Here is a 22,765-nt window from a genome sequence, read left to right on the forward strand (position 1 = left end):
AACTGACAGCTGTCAAAGCTTCAAGCTTCCTCACCAGTATCCAACGTGGCTGCTCATCGCGAAGATGTACTCGTTGATCATCTCCAAGGGGGCCTCTTGCAACACGTAGTCGACTCGCCGGCCGCCGTTCAGGCGACCCAACATCTCCGGCGTGGACTGCGGGAGAGAGATTATAATGTTATGATTTATCCCTACTAATATTATAAATGCGAAAGTAACTCTGTCTGTCTGTATGTTACGCTTTCACGTCTAAACCACTGAACTGATTTTAATGAAATTTGGTACAGAGATAGAGTTGACCTTGAGATAGAACATAGGATAGTTTTTATCCCAGATTTTTGAAGAGTTCTCTTGGAAACGCGATATAACCGACCTCGACGCGGGCGAAGCCGCGGGCGAAAAGCTAGTACTAATATATAAAACTGAAGAGTTTGTTTGTATGACCGCGCTAATCTCAGGAACTACTTGGTTCAAATTGAAAAAAACTTTTTTGTGTTCCATGGACCATTCATCGAGGAAGATTTTAGGCTATATATCATCACGCTGCGACTAAAAGGAGCGAAGATACAATGGAAAATGTGGCAAAAACGGGGAAAAATTTAATCTTAAATGAATGAAAAGAAATGGAAAACATAATGACTTAAAAATCAAAAGTCTGACAACCAGTCTGGTATCGTGTTGTCTGTAACTGTGTTGAGGAGGTCAGATAGGCAGTCGCTTCCTGTAAAACACTGGTACTTAGCTGAATCCGGTTAGACTGGAAGCCGACCCCAACATAGTTGGGAAAAGGCTAGGCTAGAAAAAGCCGATGAAATCATAACTTCCACCATTTTTCTAATGAAAGTATATTGCCCTATTGCCTGAGGGATCTGTTTACGAACAAAATGAACGTGACAGCGGTGGGGGCCGAAGTGACACTGAGCGAACAACGGTTATTTTTCATAAAACTAATTAAACATTATTTTGAACGACTAGAGTCCTTCATTCTCCCACGTTTTTATTCACTCACTTTTCTTGTTTGTTTGTCGTTCCGGTTGGATTTTTGCAACTCAATTTTGAGGCACTTCCCGATAAGCTAGCAGGCTGAAATTTTCAGGGTAGCTTCGAATCCGATGACAATGCAATTTACAACTATAAAACGGCTGGACCGATTTTGATAAAAAAATTGAATGGAGTGGCATTTAAAAACGTGGGTATTTAGATTTTTTTAATCTATATAATTTTTAATACTAGTCCTCAATACGTCCATACATACAGACATTCGCGTTTATAATATAAGAATCAAGTCATCTCACCAGTTCACTTTCGTTTGCTAATTCTTCTTTGCTATCCTCGCAGAGGTGTTCCTTCTCTATTTCTTCTTCAACCACCTGTGGAAAAAAGAGGATGTTATTATTTATTTGTGAACAAAGTATGTTTATCAGTTTTCTAGTACTCATAATACAAGCTCTGCTTAGTTTGAGACTAGATGGCGTTGTGTGAAAGTTTTCCCTAGACCTCTCTGGACAATACATGGATTCGAAAAAACTGTATCGAAATACGAACCTACAACCTTTGACATAACAGTCCAACGTTCATACCACTAGACCATCACTAATAGTGTTTTTATAAACAAATATTATGCCCAGCTCACCTTCTCAAGTTGCCCATCAGTGGGCGGCGGCGCCTTCCACTTGTTCCACGTGCTCTTCAGGGACTCCAGTAACTTCTGCTTCAGATCAGCTCCTACTCTCGCCATAGTATCTTTTAATTCTGAAAAGCGATAAAACATTTTTATTAAAACATTATTATAGAATTTTTTTCTCAAGAAAAAAAAATCACAATAAATCCATCAGATAGATCTTCAAAAAATGTAGGATATTAATACTTTAGAGTTCCGCAACTAAAAGGTTAAAACGGAACGCTATTGCTAAGGGTTCGCTGTTTAGACGTCTGTCACCAAGCTGCATCTCATGAAACATGATAACAGGACAGTTGACATTTACACAAACGAAGAGTTTCTGCGGCAGTTAGAACAACAAAATAAATTCTAGACCTTTAGTTTGACATAGTACGGAACCCACAGTTTTGCGATTATAACTCGCTCGAGGCCAGTTTTAATTAACGTGTATGTTACGTTAATTAAAACGTAAGTTCATTTATCTAAGCGCTAAAATACATTTATGACATACTTACCAAGATGCATTCTCTTCCTGCCTTTGTGATGTGGGATCAGAAACGGTTTGAGTTCCCTCAAGCGAGGATCGATCAAAGGTTCGATTCTGGGAAGCAAAAAACAATAATAGGTAAAATTTAAAATATATGAAACTTATTAAAAATGTTGGTGGCTTATGACGTAACACATTTTTAATTTAAAAGTAAATGGCTAAGCTATAACCGCATAAGTGGATCGATCACTGGTTAAGCTACGCTTGACGCGGTTGGCCCGTAGACGGGTGACGATCTTTGTCATAACGAGTTCCTCCGTGTTTCGGAAGGCACGTTAATTGTGGGTCCCGGCTGTTATTCCTACATCTTTGACAGTCGTTACAGGTAGTCAGAAGCTAGAAAGTCTGACAACCAGTCTGACTAAGGGGTATCGTGTTGTCTGTAACTGGGTTGTGGTGGTCAGATAGGCATTCGCTTTGTAAATCACTGGTACTTAGCTGAATCCGGTTAGACTGGAAGCCGACTCCAACATAGGAAAAGGCTAGGATGATGATATTTTATACATATACTAGATGTCGACCGCGACTTCGTAAGCGTGGTTAGAAGATATAAGTAAGTTTACCATAGCAGCGCCATCTATTGATTACTTACTCAACCCAGTCGAAAGGTATCGACATCTGTTAGAAACATTTGGAGTTAGCAGATAACTATGACAAATAACGGTGACTGTCAATTAATAACAGACAAATAATTAGCAATAAATTAAAATTGCGACTATAACTTGAGATTTAAACTATCCTATCTCTCAAGTTGGATCGAACTGCACATGGTGTGCGAATTTTATTATAATCGGTTAAGTGGTTTAGGAGTCCATCGAGGGCGGACATTGTGACACAAGATTTATATATATTAGGAATAGATAGATAATACTAACACCCATTGAAAACGTACCTGTAAGCGATGGGATCGTAAGGATGGAATATATTGAAGAAGTTCTTGCAGGTCGGCAGTTTAAACGAAGCGCCGAGAGACTCCACACCGCGTATACACTCGAAAATGGCTGAAATATTAATAAAATTATATATCACAAATGTCACACAACGCCATCTAGTCTCAAACTAAGCAAAGCTTGTATTATGAGTATTAGACAACTGATATTTCTTAATAGAATAAAAAATACTATAGATGAATTAAATGATCGTGATCAACAAACAATCCTGGGTGGAAATCGAACCCACGACCTCCGTTATACCAGTTAAGTTAATCTTTCAAGTTGTATAAAACTGCAAATTGTGTACAAAAATTAATCAAAATGTGTTAAACAGTGTAGGAGTCCAACGCGGACAAACACAGTTACCTGTTATTTACATATACTTACATATATTATAGGACATATATTAGAGGTATACTGACCTATAGGGCTACCCAAGGCATATAGGGCGTCCGGGGAGAATGCAAGGCAGGGGTAACGAACACATAACTGCCCGGTACCGGCCGACCCCGATACGTAATGTTTGTCTGCAGATAAAGGAACTGTTGACGACACCTGGAAATTAAATATTATGTTACATTTTTAAAGTAAACTAGCTGACCCGGCAAACGTTGTTTTGCTTAATAAATTATTTCTAGTTGTATGTATTTGTTAATGCCGAATTATAAAAAAAATAAAAACGAAAAAAATTCGTTTCAAAAATGAAATATTTTTTTTTGTGTGAGCAACCCTTAACACCTAGGGGTATGAAAAATACTGGTTCAAATTGAAAAATTCCTTTTTGTGTTGAATAGACCATTTATTGAGAAAGGTTTTAGGCTATAGAACATCACGCTGCGACTAATAGGAGCGAAGATACAATAGAAAATGTGGAAAAAACAGGGAAAATTAGTCATCTTCGAGGGCTTCGGTTGCATATAAAAGAATTACAAAAAAAAAATCATAACTTTTATCTTCCAACCACGCGGACGAAGTCGGGGGCAACAGCTAGTTTATAATATTAGTTACGATCCGTTTATCAGGTCATTATGTAATTTATACTCACTTCTGCCTGATGGCACAGCAGATCGTAGAGTATGACGCTGCCAAGAGAGTGCCCGCCCAGGGAGACCCCGCCCTTGAAGGAAGGGTTCCGCTGTACGAACAAATTGTAGATGCGGTTCAACTCCTTACAAACCGTGTCTATGATTGTCTGCGGATTGAAAAATTTAGAGTTGAGTGTGATTATAATGACAATTCTAAAAAGTCAAAAGACATTTGGTTTGATGATTTGATGCAGGATGGTGGGTGATGGATCCTGGGTTATGGATGATGGGTGATGGATGATGGGTGATGGATGATGGGTGATGGATGCTGGGTGATGGTTGCTGGGTGATGGTTGCTGAGTGATAGATGCTGAGTGTTGGATGACAGATGATGGTTTACAAATGATGGATGCAAGATTATGGATGTAGGCTGATGGATGCAGGGTGATGGATTTAGGCTGATGGATGCAGGGTGACGGATGCAGGGTGATGGACGCAGGGTGATGGATGATGGATGATAGATGATGGATGACAGACGATGGATGCAGGATGATGGATGATGGATGATAGATGGAGTATGATGGATGCAGGACGACATACCTGGCAGAAGACGGGGCTCGTGTAGAACAGAACGTCGAGAACGGTGTCGTTGGTGAAGTTGCGCAGACGCGGGATGCTGTCGAGAGTGATCTGAGCGAGACGGCGGTCTACACCCGTCTCGCCCGAGTGGAGGGTCGCGTGCCACGATATGGGTAGTACCTGGGGGATAAGAGACATGACATGTAAATAGGATATTTTTTATTTTAAGACTATTCTGCACCTTTCGCACAACGCTATTTAATTAATTAACCAAAGCTTTGAAATGAAACTACTTTTACGGATTTTATCGCGGTTCAATTTTAGATTTTAGTTCCCGACGTTTCGACACCTTTGCATGTATCATGGTCACGGGCACCTTGTATGTGGTTACTGGCCCTGACTGCTCAACCGGAAGTTAAGCCAGGATATTTTTGTGTAATTAGCACGATCATTTGTTTTGTGACTGGGTGTAAATTATATTTTGTATGATGATGCAGAAGATTATCTGAGGGTTATGAAAAATAGATGTTGTCCGATCCTCAGATGTAGACAAAATTGCACGAGGATCGGTTGATCCGTTTCAGAGGTGTTCAATTACGTACACTGTGACACGAGAATTTTGTATATTAGATGTATTTAGAAATATATAAGTATGTTTATCAGTTGTCTAGTACTCATAACACAAGCTCTGCTTAGTTTGAGACTAGATGGCGTTGTGTGATAGTTGTGGAGTATTATTTTTGAATCTTACCTCAACTCTGCTGACCACGCCCTGGTCGAAGGAGTTCCTGTAGTGGGATTGTATGAGCTGAAGACTAGTCGCTCTGAAGTCTTCCACTGTTCACAACAAAAGATCATAAAATTTGAATTAAACATTTTGCTCTCCATTATTGGATGTCAGATTTTACTTAAAACTTGCTATTGCCCGCGGGCCTATGTATGATAGGAAATATGTTCTTGCCTTTTATCACGCAACGAGGCATTTTTTTAGTTTACGCAGTCGTCCGGCTACAACGACAGACGCGTGTGGATTGTGAGTAGCGGCGGCCAACCTAGACGCTTGGTCGGGATTTGGACACGCAAAGTATAGTTACCGGCACGGATCTTGAGCGCTGACCTTCACCTGCTGAAGTGATTGTTTGTGTCCCTTTTGCGGTATGAAGTGAGGCGCGGGGCGGACTACAGCAGGGAGTGTCCCGCAGCGCATCGCGTCATAGCCGACATGAGGGATGAGTTGAAATTCGTTCTTTGCTGCAGTTGCATGCACCTCAAGACGACGACGCACAATTGATTGGCGTTTAATTTTACGATGCGCAAAGCGATCGCCACTCTGCCGTCGAGTGCTCAAGATCCGTGCCGGTAACTATACATGCATTTGCGTCATCTATTGTATATCTATATCTATGGGGCAATAGCTAGTGATTACATAAATAGGTTTTGATTTCGACTCACCGACTTCCTCGACGGATCTGAACCTCATATCGCAGGCTGATCCTACTCCATGACACAGGAGTAGCAGATGATCGATGCTGGATGGTTCCGTATCTTCGATTTCGGACTCGTCGTGACCGCGACGAACCACGCGCGGACGGGACGTCGATTGCTAGTACGGAGGAGATAATGAAGAATAAATTGTTGTTTTTTTTTGGTGTTGAGAGTTTTAAGCTAGGATGTAAAGGGGTATTTGAGTAAAAAAACATGTAATTAATCCGTCAGATATATTTATAATATGTGGACAACATCACATACATTGTTCTGAACCCAAAGTAAGTTGCTAAAGCACTTGTGCTATGGAATTCAGATACAACGAAGGTAACACAAACACCCAGACCCGAGACCGACCGGGGATCGAGCCCGGGAGCTCAGAGCTAGCACCTTGAAACCGGTGCGTACGCCACTCGACCACGGAGGTCGTCGTAAAGTATATAGGAAAAGTTATTTATGAATTAGTGGCAGCAATAAAGATGATAAGAACATATTGAATACGTTTCTTTTTATGAATAAATAACATGATACCTGTACAAAATAGAAATATTTTGTAACATCACTTATCAGTACACTTTTGTCGACGAAGTGGTGAAAAGTGATATTGTTATAAGTGATGCGTTTTAATTTCGTTTTTTTTTTATAGATTTTATAAAATTTAAATTTCAATTATTTTTTGAGATCTATCTGACGGACGTATTATAATTTTTTTATTCAAATACCTTATTAATAGCTTAATGCTAATCCGGTCAACGTCTAACTAGGGGTTTGATCTAAACAAGGCCTGCAGGGACCGATTGGTCCCGATAAAGGCCATCTAAGATAACTCGCGTGAGTATTTAGTGTATAGTGGTTTACTAAAAGGCCAACGAGACGAGACAATAATACACTGACTGCAGGGCAGCCAAGTGATATATCGATTACCGCGTAGGACAAGCGTTTCTGTGATCCACGAATGCTTGTCCTGAGTCTGGGTGTCTTTGTGCATGTGACTTGAATGTTTGTGTAACGTTGTGTGATACAAGTTTCAAATACATAAACGCGTGTGTAGCCTTTTAAAGAAGCTAAAACAAATTTGGAACGACCTATATAGTCTCGTCTCATTGGCCTTATTAAAACCGTGGTCTCGTATAAAGGCCTCCGCCTCCGCCTTCACACATATAGAGATGTGGTCTTTCCGACACGCCGACGGCCGGCGGATGAACCGGTTTCAGATTAGCGTCTTTTCGCGCGTGTTGTATAAGTTATCTTTAAGAGGTTCTTATTAAAGTGTTATTTAAAAGTGCGTTTCCTTTCGCACTTCAAAAACATATTATGCGTAATCTGGCTTATTCTAAAATGCGCCAAATAGTTAGTGTTCAGGCAGTAACATTATATCGACCATGGTGTCTAGTGCCTGCGGAAGTCAGTATTGTGCACAATCTTCTTCATTAACACAATTCCCTTACTCTCATGCCTGATGGCACCTAATACGCGCTAAGACGCTAATCTGAAACAGGCCTTATACGAGACCACGGCCTTATTAAGTACATACGTTACATGGCCTTATTAGATACATATTCATGAATGTTACTAACAATTTTCTCTTTTTGGCATTTGTATTCTCCAGCGCCGTGCACCAAGAGTATGAGGTGATCTATTCTCTCTGGTTGGTCGCGAGAGACACGGATTTTAGGGGGATTCCGGTAGACGCGTTTCCCGAACGCGAATAGCTAGGAAAGGAGAGGATTAGGGGATAGGTCAGGATGTATAGGTATGTAGGCGGAGGCGTAAAATCCTTATACTAAAAGAACTGGTTCAGGGTCATAAGGTTTCTTTCCAAAAGTATCCCTAGATGACAAATAGACCCTATCTAAAAAATCTTTTTCCCAAATTTCCGTTTCGCAAAATATATCTTCATTTCAAATATTCCCTCATCTCATAATTTACGGTTGTCAAAATGTTATTATCTCAAACTATCCTTTGCCCATGCAAAACATATTTTACTTCATCATAATAATTGTTCTTATCTATTAACTTAATCATAAAATGTAAGCCGAAAGAGAACGGAGGGGTTTAAGAACTATTATACATTACGTATATTTAATGTTTTCTACCTGTCAAGGTGTCCTTGTCCAAAATTTGACTCAATTGTGCTAACTATTTAAAAATTAATAGATGAAAAGAATCTAAAAACCAGTTTTTTAATTTCACTCCATTAAAAATTTATCAAAATCGGTCCAACCGTTTTTATAGCTGCAAATTGCATTGTCATCGGATTTGAAACCTGAAAATTTTCTACCTGCTAGCTCATCAGTACCTCAAAATTGACTTGACAAAAATCCAACCGGAACGATTAGCAAACAAGAAAAGTGAGTGTATAGAAACGTGGCAAAATCCTCTTCTCATCCTTACCGGTGAACTAAAAAAACACTGGTATTTAGCTGAAACCGGTTAGACTGGTAGCCGACCCCAACATAGTTGGGAAAAGGCTAGACCGATGATGTCCTTACCGGTGGAGTACTGAAAGCGTCGCTGTGTAAGAAGTGCACCATGACACTGGGCCCATGCATTACGACGACCTCGCCGTTGGGCAGGACCAGACGTCTGTGCCACTCGCCAGTCGTCATGCCGTGACGGTATTCCTCCTGCAAAGTGAGTATAATGTTAATATTCTGCAAGTTTTATGCAACGCCATCTAGTATCAGATTATGCAAAGATTTTTCAAGTACTGGAGAGTTGTATAAACGTACTCACACACACACACACACACTTATTATTAAAAAAAAAATGACACCCGCAGTAAGGAATTTAATACTTTTGTCGCCGGGGGTTTTACAAACAAGTTTATAAGATTAGTCTAAATATGTATAAAAGCAGAATCAATGATCGTACTCATCGCGCAAACTTTGTCCTGGGTGGGAATCGAAACCACAACCTCTGGTATAGCAGTCAGGGGTTGTGTCGTTTTATTACGGAGCTTGTGTCTTCCAGGTCCAGCATAAGATTAGTTCCATGTCATCATAATATGGCTCTTTTATTAATCTTTAAGTTGCAACGCTTGAGTATAGACAAAGAGGCCGGTAATATTAAATAGAAGCTTACGACCACGTACCTCTAATTTCTCAGCAGTGGGTTCCGTATAAGGCACGTATCGTGCATCGGTAGCGCCTTTGTAGAACCAGCTACATCTGTTGAAACAAAAGCAATAAAATCAAATGGCGATCTAGGAAGCAAATAGGGTATTAAGAAAAAAAAAATTATCATGAAATAAATAATAAATAAATGCGGACAACATCACATACATAGTTCTGAACCCAAAGTAAGTTGCTTAAGCACTTGTGTTATGGAATTCAGATACAACGAAGTTACCACAAACATCCAGACCCGAGACAATGTAGAAATGTGAATTTTTACATTGACCCGACCGGGGATCGAACCCGGGAGCTCAAAGCTAGCGACACCTTGAAACCGGTGCGTACGCCACTCAACCACGGAGGTCGTCAATTTAAATGGAAGTTAAAGAGGACCAAGTGTGAATACCAGGCAGGACTTTTGTGGATTCTCTATCTGAAGCGTAAAAAAGCGGGCTATTATTGTGATGCCACTATCTCAGTCTGTCACCAGGTTATGCCTATAGCTATAGAGTTAAAAAATTATTTTATTAGCTATAACAAAAAACACTAAAATATTTAAAAGGGGGTCTCAAATCAGGAGCATTTTTTTGCCGTTTTCAGGGTTCCGTATCAAATGAGCTAAAACGAAACCCTAAATTGGTCTTCAAGCCGATATAATTTCCTAAGCCTATTTGCAAGGGACTCTTAGAAAAGCGAGTCTTGCTCATACTTGGCATCATTTCTCTTTATTTTACACTCTCAAGTTGTTATCGTCCCTAAAAAGAGGCCATTTTTCCCTTACCTTCTAACATTAGTCGGCTTATCACTCCAATACACCGGTATCCGCAATCTCCCGACAACATTGACGTCATAGCGACCTCCATCCGTAGGCACCAGCGTCTGATCATCAAGCTCCGCTGAAAATGTATCAATATAAGAGTTTTTATAACACTCCCACAACGCCATCTAGTCTCGAACTAAGCAAAGCTTGTATTATGAGTACTAGACAACTGATAAACATACTTGTTTATTTGTAAATGTGTATAATGACTGCGGTTGGTCCGAAACTAGTCGGGCAATCCCGATAAATACGCGTGAGTATACCGTTGAACAATTTAATAAGCTAGTTATAGTAACGCCAACCAGACGAGATAAAGAACGTAAACAAATTTTCAGGGGCTCATAACATTTTTATTTGCATAAAGTATTATAAAGTTCGAATTTTGTCAAAAATGAAGGAATGAACTTGTTCACAACATGGCGGATCAAATGTTGACAACTGCCGTACTGACTGCTTTCTTGTACCACGAAACACATAACGACAGCTGTCATCGACCAACTCACGCCATATATGCGCGTACGAGTGATAAGGACAGGGATAATAATTCCTCGCTATCGCAATGTAACTCAGTAACGGATTGCTTGTTTACGTTTTTTACCTTACTTTAGATACTCTATAAAAAAAAATGTGCATGGATCTAAACTGACGACATTTGACATCGAATCTATATCGTTTGAATGGCAATGCATCATAACAGTATGTTACTTACGGCTTAAATAGGCAGTCTCAAGGGCTCTGGAATCGATGACAGAAAACCCTCTCCAAATGGACTTGTCTTCCACATCAACACGATAAAACCAATGATGTTTCACGGGTGTATATTCTGTGGAAGCACGGTTCTGAAAATTGAAGGAAATTTATTATAAAATTGGTGTCTTTGCGCATGTGACTTGTATGTTTCTGAAACCCCCCCGAAATAAGGATTCCCTCAGACGTATTTATCGAGATCGCCCGAAAGGCTTCGGACCAAGTCGTTAATGTTAAGTTGAAGCGGAGATGAGATCGCGTGTTGAATATTTCGACTCCGGTCGGATCCGAAACTAGTCGGGCGATCTCAAGTGAGTAAACCAAAAAAGCATAGAAAAATTTACAATGTTCATATTTTTTCTTATTATTAGGTCTTATCTTGGTGGTGTTCTCCATATTTATTCACAGCCATTAAAATATTTGGTACTTATCTCTATTAAATTTTAAATAAAACTGTTTAAAATGGCGACTAACTGTATTGAAAATGCCTAGGTATTACGTGGTATTATTATTTTTTGTCTAAATAGTATTCTGATTTAAATTTGTGTCACTTTTGGGTCCACATCTTGGAGTAGTACTAATGGTTTTGAAAGAGAGATGGTGCTGTATGATATGATTCGAAAATAACAGGTAAAAGACGTAACGTGACAAACGACACACGTCAAACGATTGTATGAAAATAGAAATCGCGGAATGACAGAAATTTGAAACATGGGAATCGTAAATAGTAAATATTTCATATCTAGGAGAAAAGTGGATGAAGCAACAAGCAATTCCAGGAGGAGCAATGGTGGGCATGTGTATCAGGCTAACTTATTGCCTATGCATATCAGAATTATCAGAAAATGACATTTTAAAACAGTTGCTGGAATTTAGACCTGCAACTATGTGCTTAATAATTCAATCTTTGAAACCCTAGTTCACATAAATACTTAGACCTTTGTTTAGTCCTAGCTACCGCATTAGGTTCAGTAACCTGTAATGGTAGATTAGCGTGATAATTAAATAAATAAACAATAAATAAATGTCACTTAAATACAGAGGCTGTCCTACCCTACAAAAATAGGTAATCTCCATTCAAAATAACTATTAAAAAAAAACCAGATTTATAATCACAAGTACCTCTGTTAATCCAGCAACTCCTTCGTTTGGCTCCTCTTGAATGGTCGACCCATCAAAATTGACAGTGACTGATCCTCGACCAGGTTCGACTTTATTAGCATCCATATTGGGTATGTTCGCACTCTGTTCACTGTTCTCATTAGTCGCCGTCCTAACTTTAAAAGTAGTATCAAAAATCTTTGCGCAATACATACAATTATTAACTAAGCTATCTATATCAAATTTATCATCGTTTTCAAGCAAATCAGGTTTCTCTTTACTATTATCCCCTTTATTTAACTCTGGCAACACCGAATCGTATTCAACGGTAAAATAATTCACGTGGCGTATCGTTTGATCTTTTGGTGCGGCGAGATTTTGAACGGAGGTCAAGTCTTTGATGAGGTCGGTATATTTATTTTCGATTGAAGCGTGCCTATAGTGATTTTGACTTTGACTCAACTCAAAAAAAGATTTAGCGTGATCTGTTTTTGGGGGGGAACTGAAATAACTGGCTAGACGGCTGAAGCTTTCGGGGGCTGTGTCGGTTTTAGCAGGAGTGTCGTCGGCGAAAAAGTTTTTGGGATCTGGGAGTTTAAGTTCTGGTTTTATTTCTTCTTTAGTCAGTGCGGCAGGCTTCGCTGGTTCAGGTATTGGTGTAGCTACTGTAGGTTCCTCATCATCATTTTGTTCTTCAACTAGTTTGGTTACATTTGCCTCTACGTTGAACCCTATAGCTTGAGGGCTGGAGTATGTGGGGACAGCTTGTGCAGTGCTATACGATACCACAGTCGTCGTACGAGTTTGAGTAGAAGTGTCTGGTATTTGTCTTTCCTTATTAATATCAGCTAATTGTTGTTCTTCTTTAAGTTTCGCAAGCGCTAATCTTTTTCGGAATTCCTCTTCAAAACCTGGTGGGATAGTTGGTGCGTTATTTCCGGTTTTAGTGATCCTGTAATGATTGTCAGCAGCGAAGTTTCCTGTGTCGAAGTATGAAGCCATGCCGATAGTTTGAGGAGGAGCATCAAAGAACAATGATTTCGATCCTTCGTTTGGTTCCATCTGTTTATATTTCTCCACTCGGTTTGTAAACGAATCCTCGTCTCTATCTTCAGACTTCTTAAAGTCTCCATCGTCATCATTTTCTGAAGGTTCGATCACAAACTCTTCGAAGAGAGGGAAATCTTTATTAGCATCCTGTTCTATAGAGTGAACATCTAGGATGCCAGGATCGGATTTCGTATCTTCTTCTTCTGGGGGCGCAGATGGTGGATTCAATGTCCTAGTTAACAAATCCTCGTGATGCTTAATCTCCTCAGCTTTGGTCGGCACTTTGTCGAAGAACAAAGAGTTAGTTCCGAAGAATCCCATTGAATTCGGATCCATATTAAACGTGTAGTCCTGTTTTAAAAGGTCTTCTGTCCATCCGTAATTCATAGCTTTGATTTCGTCGACATCTTCTAGCAATTCCGTAGCGGATTGCACTTGAATAGTTTCAATAGTTTCTTCTGTGATGTGTGATATTTCGTCAAATTGTTTAGCGTCTAGTGCGATCTGTGTCGTGCTGGGTCCAGTTGATGATGCTTCAGTCAGAACAGCTTCTACAGGATTCGATAACTGTATAGGCGCAGTTATATTCTCTATAAGTTGGTTCGTCACATCTTGTCCGTCATCTTCGTCATCTGTTTGGTTTACTTCTCGACAAGTCTCGCATATATTCAATTCATTCTCATCATCTGGGTTATCTTTGTCTGTTTTTTCGGTTTGACTTTGATCTTTTTCCTCAGTACTTTCTTTTCCTGGGCTATTGAATTCGTTATCCTTTTTCAAATCATCTTTTAGCTCAAGTTTATCTTTGCCTTTGTCCTGTACGTCTGTTTTTCCAGTTTTTTCGCCGTCTTTACTTGGTATGTTAGCAACATTTTCAAAGAAACTAAAACTGGATGTATTGTTTAGCATTTCGATGTGTTTCGGTGCTGGACATTCCTCCGGCTTATGCGGATGATCAAAGAAACTCATACTTGAGTGTTTGGTCGCCAGTGCGTGACTATCGGCTGTGATAAACTCTAACGATTTATCGGGAACGATAGTACTTAGCCCAAACAAAGGAACTGAAGAAACCCCTAATATAGGCACATCATCTTTCTTCAAATATTCCAAAATATTATCCTTGACAGCAACTTCGTCTTTAAACATTGTGCTGCTAAAGACATCAGTTTTAACATCTTCGACTTTATTCTCAACAGGTAAGGTCGCAAATAGCATGTCAGCCTTCTCTTCTATAGGCTCTTTTGGTTTCGTATTTGAAAATAAATCTATGCTTTGTGCACCACAGTCTGATATGTTCGGTTTACTAAAGCTTGTACTAGCAAACATATCTACCGTTTTAAATTTATTTTCTTGACTATCTAAAACCTTATCTTTTGCAAATAAATCGGGTTTCACTTTAGGTTCGAATATTGATGCGATTTTTTCCGATTTCAGTAGTTCTATTTTATCAGTAGTTAGATTCAAATCTTTCTGACTGTCTTGGGTAACTTGTGATCCAATAGGCTTTGGTATTGGCTGATCAGTTTTGTATTCTGGTACAAGAATCGATTGTTTATTAAACGAATCGAGTTCAAAGAAACTGATTGCAGATTTTTCTTCTATCGTTGTAACATTATGTATGACCTTGGTCGCTTCAGGTTCAAATGTTGTTCCTTCATTTGGCTTTGCTATTGCTTCTTTACTTGGTTCTATTTTTGGTGGTGGGATTGGTTCAGAATACAATACTTCACACATCCTTGGAGTATTACCTTCAACGTTAGTCGGGACACTTGCAGTATTCATTGGAGTTTCGACATTAGCGTATGTATTTTGTTGGTTCGGGTAGTGGTTATAATTAGAGCAGTGCATTGCTGACGGTTGCCCTTGATTCTGGAAATTTGGGTACCGATAGTACTGTTCAGTTGCATGTATAGCCTGTTGGTGTTGTTCATAATTGTATGTCTGGTTTGGATGTACGCTTGGTACGAAAATCTCGAAATTATTCACGTTCCCTTGAGGCTGTAGCGGTGCATAAGGTTCATTTTTCGGTGCAATAGCATCGTCTTTCTTAGTACCATTGTAAGCGGGATCAAAGAAAGTTGTTACGCTATGTTGAATCTTATTGATATCAATGCTGCTTAGTTTAGATTTTAGCGATCCGATTATACCGAAACCTTTTGATTCTTGCTGTTCCTCTTTTCGCTCATAGGTTTCTGTTGTCGGTCTACTCATGTCAAATGCTGTATTGTACTCATAGTTTTGTATGGGTTTTGTTATATCGTACTGAGGGTAGGCAGGTGGCTGAGTTAGATCGAAAGTTGAAGGCTGGACATTTATAGAAGAACTGCTTTCGTTAAATGTGGGCATCAGAGGTACGGTCTCTATCGGCTTGCTGATATCAAATGGCGTTAGCGGCACATTTTGTTCGACTTTCGGTGGCTCCGGTGTAAACATAGCACCTTGGAATGTTCCTGATTCTACGGGCTGTATGACTGGTTTGATACTATTGCTAATTGAACCAACTCCTTCGATCGGACCCGAGTAGTACTGTGGACGCTTTTTGATCATCCTAAAGTTGACCCCTTCAGTGGCCTTAGGTGGTTCTGCTAGCGGCTTCGGTGGGCCCGTAAATGACTCTGGCGTTGGCTCCGTTATCGCAGCCGGGTTAAAATATGGCGGTGCAATATTCGTGTTCGACGGTGGATTGAATAAAGTTGGACCTATATTAGGAGGTCCAGTATTCGGCGGTATAGCCGCTACAGGAGGCAACTGAGCAGCAACCATAGGTGGTGAGAAAATATTACTTAGCGGCGGCTTTGACGTTTCAATAACAGAACTTGGTGCATCTATTGGTATAGATGATGGCGCAAAGATCGAAGATGGAACTTGAGACGTTGGCGCAAACATTGGTGGTGCTGCTATATTCGTCGAAGGCATGTTTATTGGTGGCAATGTTTGTGGTGGTAATTTTTGTGGAGCAGTCGGTGGTACAATCACACTCGGTGGTGCTGAAGATCCAAAACCAGGTGGTGGAGTCGGCATAAATTGACCCGGTGGGGGTATACTCGGAATGTTTGTAAGCGCTTGTTTCTCTTGAACTTGAGCCGGATAACTTGGTGGGTTTGTGACATACATTTGTGAACCAATCTGCAAAGGATCATTTGGCTGTGATGTTTCCGTAGAGAAAGCAGTTGGATCAAATGTTGGAACCAATATATTCTCAGTGACGTTAGCTTGAATCGTCGGTGCTTTGATAACTGGTTGATTTGATCCAATGCGCCTAGCTACCGACGGAGGAAGAACAGACTTAGCTGCCGTACTTTCTTTCTTCTGCGACGAGAACATTGGAGGAGGTGGAATCGTATTCCTAGCATTATCTTGGAAAACAAACGGCGCAGGCGGCAGTTTCTCTTCAAAGGAATTTGGTGCATTATCCTTAGTGACATTGAATGCATTAGGTTGATTATCGCTTGCTTTAACACTATCTACTTGATTGATGTTATATGTTTCTTGTATATTAGGTATTCCTTGTTCTATAGGTTTAATTTGTTGTGCTAAATTGTCTAAAGGTTTATAAATGTTTTGATTGTTATCTTCAGGTGTTGGAACGAAGTATGAAGGTACGTTTTGTGTGTGTGGATTAAATGCTAATTGCTGTACATTATCGGTGTTGTGTCCAGAGCTTAGACCTGGTATTTGAGCGTATTTCTTTCTCGTCGTAATACGGTAGTTTGTTGTTCCTGTAACAAGAGAAAAGTGAGATTAGTATAAGGTTTTATTTCTTCAATAAATGTTGTAAGTATAGGCTTTTTAAAGTTTGTTTCGTACCCAATGGGTTAAAAAGAACTGTATTACTAGTTTTCCGATGTCTGCTCACCCGTCTGTTGTATTTAGGGACCGTAATAGTTGAACAGTTGAAATTGATGATGATTTTTCTCTATTGATCTAATGACTTGGCTAGACTAGACTACATGTCCGGATTCAAAATTTCATTCTTATGAAAAATAACCGGCAAAAAGCTCCAAAACTTACTCTTTCATTTCAACCAGTACTAAGACAGACTCTAACTTATCATCTGACTGAGATAATAAACAGTTGTTCTAGTGGGTAGTCAACCTGACTGCTATACCGGAGCTCGTGGATTCAATTCTGACCCAGGACAAAAGTTTGCGTGATGAATACGATAATTTTCTCTATCTCGGTGTATTAAATCAACAATACGTACGTAATTTAGAAATATATAAGTATGTTCATCAATTGCCTAGTACACATCAAGTTTCCACAGTTCATCGCTAGATGGCGTTGTGTGAAAGTTGTTGACTAAAGCATCTCATCTCATTTCGCATGTTAATTGGTACAACATTAAGATAAACGGGACATCGGTTTCCTACAATTTTCCGCTAAACTCAAACCGGTCACGCTACACATATTATCAGCTATATTGACATTACAGAGAGCTAATTGATTCCTAAGTAACTACCACAGAGTAGGAAAGTCACAGAGGTGTCACCAGAAAAATAACTCGACCAAGTATTATAACAATATTTATTCCAAAACTTTCACATAATGCCATCTAGTGACAAAAGAAGCAAACCTTGTATTGTGAGTACTAGACAACTGATGAACATACTTCAATATTTCTAAATACGTACAAAATATAGATGAATTACACCCAGACACAGAACAAATGAACGTGCTCATCACACAAACATTTGTCCTGGTTGAGAAACGAACTCACGACCTCCGGTATAGAAGTCAGGACTACTAACCACTAGATCAATAGGCCTGTATGTGCTAGTCGGGATCGAGCATGGAGAGTTCCGAAGCATTTTCTTGGAAGAAAAATAAACGAAAAGATTGTTTTTATGTTTGTCTGTAGCATCTTGGCTTCCGAATGGATTAAGCGATTTAGATTTAGTTAGTTTTGTATTAAAGCTCAATTATGTGCGAGCGTTTTGACATGTTCGATAAAAAACGATCTAGCTCTTTAACATTTTTGGAGGGTGAAAGTTTTGTTATTTTTTTTTTCAATTTATCCATTGTTTTATATATATCTATACTCTATACTAATATATAAAGCTGAAGAGTTTGTTTGTTTGTTTGAACGCGCTAATCACAGAAACTACTGGTCCAAATTGAAAAATTCTTATTTCTTTTTGAGTTGAATAGACCATTCATCGAGGAAGGCTGCGAACGCTGCGACTAATAGAAACGAAGATACAATGGAAAATGTGAAAAAAACAGGGCAGGTATAAATCATAACTTATATCTTCTACCCATGGGGACGAAGTCGCGGGCAGCAGCTAGTTAGACATAAGTCCTCCATGCACTTCATAAATAAGTCACATATAAATGTAAACTATTGCCTCTTTGTAACACATACTCTGTGTCTTAACAGTTATGCAGTAAGTACACAATTAGGTATACAGGTTCCGATCTAGATATGGTTACATTAAAACTTAAAGTGTACTAAGTGGTCCATACAATTAAGAAAGACTTTCTCTCTTTAAAATATTAGATAAGATCTATTTAAAAACCGGCAAAGTTTGACTCGGACTGCCAACAATAAAAGTTTCTTACAAATGCGCTAAAGAATCAAATTAAAAAAAAAACTTTTACTACACCGACCTTTTTAAATAGTTCATCGTTAGTTTTCTATTCTAATGCGTATTTAAAGGCAAATTAAATAGATTGCACAGATTTCCCAGTGGTTGCGAACGAGAAATCTACCGGCGCGACGTGTCGCGGTTTCGATCCACGCATATGACAAGCGTTTGTGTGATCCACGAATGCTTGTCCTGAGTCTGGGTGTCTTGATGCATGTGACTTGAATGTTTGTGAAACCGTCGCGATATGAGGATTTATTTTGTTAGTAAGAAAACCTTAGATTCCTATTAACGAATGCTTTGATTTCAAAGGAAAGAAGCAAGCTAAGAACTCGTTTCTTTTTTAATATATTATCTTGTTAATAAGTAGGAAACTTATGGTGAACGAGTATAAGTAAAACTAGTAGCCTTAAATTATATCTTTGCAGTCATAGCTGTTTGTGAGTTTTCAATGTTGGACGATATTAACGTAAAGGTTTAAAACAAAATCAGATACAACGAAGGTACCACAAACACCCAGACCCGAGAAATTTAGGAAATGTGTTTTTTTACATTGACCCGACCGGGGATCGAACCCAAGACCTTAGAGCTAGCGACACCTTGAAACCGGTGCGTACGCCACTCGACCACGGAGGTCGTCAAAAATTACAATTTTTTTTTAACAAACTTCTTCCGCACTAATGAATTTAGACCTTTTCTCGCGGGAAGTTTCACAAACATTCAAGTCACATGCACAAAGACACCCAGACTCAGGACAAGCATTCGTGGATCACACAAACGCTTGTCCTACCGGATCGAACCAACACGTCGCAGTGGGTTTGGCGTGGTGACCTCAACCACTCGGCTATCCGTGCAGTCATTTTTTGTTATTGCCGTGCTACCTTTAACAATGAAAACAAACAGACTGGTTTGGATCGCATTAATTGGCAGACAGCTCGGCGCAACTACTCCTTGTAAATACCGGCTGTGCCGACTAATCATAATGTAAGTATCGGAAACTTTTACTCGATGTTGTAGTTCTACAAGTTATGTAATAAGTCTTTAATAAACTTAATAGATTAAAAAAAAACTAAAAACCCACGTTTTTAAATGTCATCCCATTCAAATTTTATGAAAATCGGCTGAGCTTTTTTTAATAAATGTAAATTGCATTGTCATCGGGTTTGAAGCTACCCTGAAAATTTTCGCCTGCTAGCTTATCGGGATTTGAATCAAAATTGAGTTGCAAAAATCTAACCGGAACGACAAACCAACAAGAAAAGTGAGTGTATAAAAAAATGAGGAGGTTCTTAATTCGTCTGCATTTTTTTCATTTTTCATGTTTCAAATCTTCGGATTGGATTAGTCGATTTTGTTGATACCCTCATTTAACGTGAAATTGTTGTCATTCAGTCCCATAAAAAATCATCAAGTTTGGCTTAATAGTTTCTTATTTGAAGTCATTTGTATGTTTTTGTTTTTAAATAATATCGAGGTAATATTTCGGATGGTAGATCAATTACACGCTTCCTCATTTCAATAACTCATTATATTGAAGTTTAATAATGACTTTATCAAACGCGCGGATATGTCTGCTTATTTTTTTAAGTCCTATTCTGTTTTTTTTTACCTCAGGCAGGATTCGAAGCCGTGACTCTTGGTCAAACAGATCAGGCACTTTAGCTACTAATCAACTAAGGGTAAGGCTAGGTAGGGTCTGACCAAGAGTATAATATAGTACTCAATACTCAATATTTTATTGCACTCCATATGTTCAACAGGTGTTACATAATATAAGTATAGTACACTAATGACCCTGTAGGGCACGGCAATGTAGGAGAGAGGAGGATGGTAACTTTATTTAGATTATGTATCACAGATCATTTTTATTTATTAAGTGGCTGTTTTATTTTATTTATATTGTAATGATATAATTTTTATCTATGAGAATGTTACTATATAGTACTTCTTTTAGTACGCCAACACAATGACACCATCATTCAATATTTGTTCCCTTACTCTCAAATCATGATAGGAAGGCAATCCGACACGACTGGAGAGAGATCAGGCGAAGTACACCATAAAAATCGGTCCAGCAATTTCAGAGATAAGCCGGACCAAAGGTACAGACAGAAAATGTAAAAAATAAAAGAAAATTGTACCTATATGTGCCGCATAAATATATGTATTTTTTAATACATACATTTTTATCTATGTAGAAAAAAATACTTATTTCAATATTACAAACAGACAATAGAATTTAATATATATGTTTAGATTATGTGCTAGCCGCGAGCGATGGTTTTCATTGACCCTTAGCAAAGGTCATGGCGTCTCCGTGGGAACACCATGCTCATATTAGATATTTTGTTGTGTTTGAGCAAATATTTTCGTTTGTTTTATAATTCAATGGTTGATTAGGTTTTGTTAAGTCTTGTTATTGTTTTTTTCGTTAATAATACCAGTATTTAGTTATAGTTAGAAACTAACTCCTCTTCTCTCCTACCTTTGGCTGTGCCCGACAGGGTCCATAATTCAGCTTTAAACTTAGTTGACGACCTATGTAACATTATGGTATGCAATTGAATGGATTTCAATATTTGGAATGCAGGTATCCTCACGAGGTTTATCTTCACCGTTCGTAAGAGATGTCTTAGAATCCTACTACTATTATAAAGGCGAAAGTTTGTAAGTATGGATGTATGGATGTTTGTTACTCTTTCACGTAAAAACTACTGAATGGATTTGAATGAAACTTTACCACAATATAGCTTATACATCAGAATAACACATAGGTTTGAGGTTTCTAATGTGAGGTCGTAAAAAAACACATTTTTTGCGCTTACATTGCAAACGCTGACTGAATCCTACAAGATAGATAGAAGGCAGGTATAAATTATAACTTATATCTTCTAACCACGCGGACGAAGTCGTGGGCAACAGCTAGTAATTAATAAAAGTGTAAATAACTTTGAAAGTAATATTGGTACTAAATACTTAGAAATACGTAGAGAAATTCCAAAAGACACTGGTTTGCGCCGGGATTTTGAACCTACGACATTTGACTTGGCAGTCCAACGTTCATACCAATAGGCTATCAGACAGACAGCGCGAAAGCTTAGCAATAGGAGTCCGTATCAACCATAAAGTTCGAAACACCAACAAAAAACAAAAAATATTTATCTGTTATGAAAAAATAACAAAACTAAAACCACTCACCACCGATCGGAGGTTCCTTCGGCGGCGGCGCAACCTCTTTCACCTCCTCAGCCATTACGGGAGCTACCGGTATATCCATCGCTTGGAAACCCTGCCCGGGTGCTCCATAAGTATCCTGGTATCCCTGGTACCTCTCATCAGGAGTCTGCTCCCGGCTCTTATAGCTCAACATATTCGAAAACGAACTGAACACCGCGCTCGCGACGTGTGGTAAAACCGTCGGTAGCTGAGAGAAATTCTGCGCTATATCCGCCGTCAAACTCTGCTGAACTTCATTCTTGTCCTCATTCAGATTAATCTCTTCAAGATTGTCTTCTGTTTCAGCTAGATTGGCGTTTTGATCTGCCTGGCTGTTGATAGGAGCACTCACGTATCGTGTGCCTTGGAGTCGGGCGAAGTATTCGTTCACGTCAAAATCGTCATCGGATTTAAGTACTTTCGATACTGTTGTGCTTGGCTCTTTCTTCTCGTGTTGGTCTAAGTAGGTGCCTTGAAGGACACTGGTGTTGGAATCGCCTGATGGGAAGTTCGTGAATTCATGGTCAGAGTGATCCAGGGTGTGTGCTGTGGATCCAATGATGTGCTCTGAAACAAAGAGATGGGTTTTGGTTGAAAAATGATTGTGGGTTGAAAAATGTTGACAACAAACTGTTTTTCAGTTTCGTAGGGTGTTCAATTTGATTACAGAGCATTTAAATTAAATATTTCGAGTGTATATCACAATATACTATCTGAGAGAAAACAATGGAAATATCCACCCTTTATAAAGAGTGCTTAGGATTAGCGATACTGTCTTTCTCCGTACAAAGAGGGGGTAAATAAACCGAAAAACAGGTCACCTATCAAATTTATGACCGTAGCAACAGTTGCACAAACTCGTTGATTCATTTGTTTTATTATTTGTAGGGGCAACAATCGTA

At 39.0% G+C, this 22,765-nt stretch overlaps 1 protein-coding gene across 9 annotated transcripts in view; it reads right to left on the reverse strand.

The window, feature by feature from the left end:
- The window catches only part of LOC113508942, a 100,788-nt gene that overhangs the window by 5,954 nt on the left and 72,069 nt on the right, over positions 1-22,765 (reverse strand). For 7 of the 9 annotated variants that reach the window (XR_003402055.1, XR_003402056.1, XM_026892146.1 and 4 more), the window contains exons 2-17: positions 21,846-22,430; positions 12,034-16,781; positions 10,874-11,003; positions 10,126-10,240; positions 9,323-9,398; positions 8,721-8,855; positions 6,196-6,346; positions 5,495-5,580; positions 4,765-4,923; positions 4,185-4,331; positions 3,562-3,694; positions 3,100-3,208; positions 2,176-2,261; positions 1,634-1,752; positions 1,296-1,370; positions 35-156 (exon numbers count right to left, since the gene is read on the reverse strand). Coding sequence is in view for 7 of the 9 variants with exons in the window: in XM_026892146.1 (XP_026747947.1) it covers positions 35-156; positions 1,296-1,370; positions 1,634-1,752; positions 2,176-2,261; positions 3,100-3,208; positions 3,562-3,694; positions 4,185-4,331; positions 4,765-4,923; positions 5,495-5,580; positions 6,196-6,346; positions 8,721-8,855; positions 9,323-9,398; positions 10,126-10,240; positions 10,874-11,003; positions 12,034-16,781; positions 21,846-22,430 (6,976 nt within the window). In the remaining 2 variants the exon portion in view is untranslated. Of the gene's footprint in view, positions 1-34; positions 157-1,295; positions 1,371-1,633; positions 1,753-2,175; positions 2,262-3,099; positions 3,209-3,561; positions 3,695-4,184; positions 4,332-4,764; positions 4,924-5,494; positions 5,581-6,195; positions 6,347-6,930; positions 7,941-8,720; positions 8,856-9,322; positions 9,399-10,125; positions 10,241-10,873; positions 11,004-12,033; positions 16,782-21,845; positions 22,431-22,765 lie in introns of those variants that run through there. The other 2 variants (XM_026892151.1, XM_026892152.1) reach the window with 2 other exon arrangements.

Source organism: Trichoplusia ni, chromosome 3 (assembly GCF_003590095.1).
Source record: "Trichoplusia ni isolate ovarian cell line Hi5 chromosome 3, tn1, whole genome shotgun sequence".
Lineage (NCBI taxonomy): Eukaryota > Metazoa > Arthropoda > Insecta > Lepidoptera > Noctuidae > Trichoplusia > Trichoplusia ni.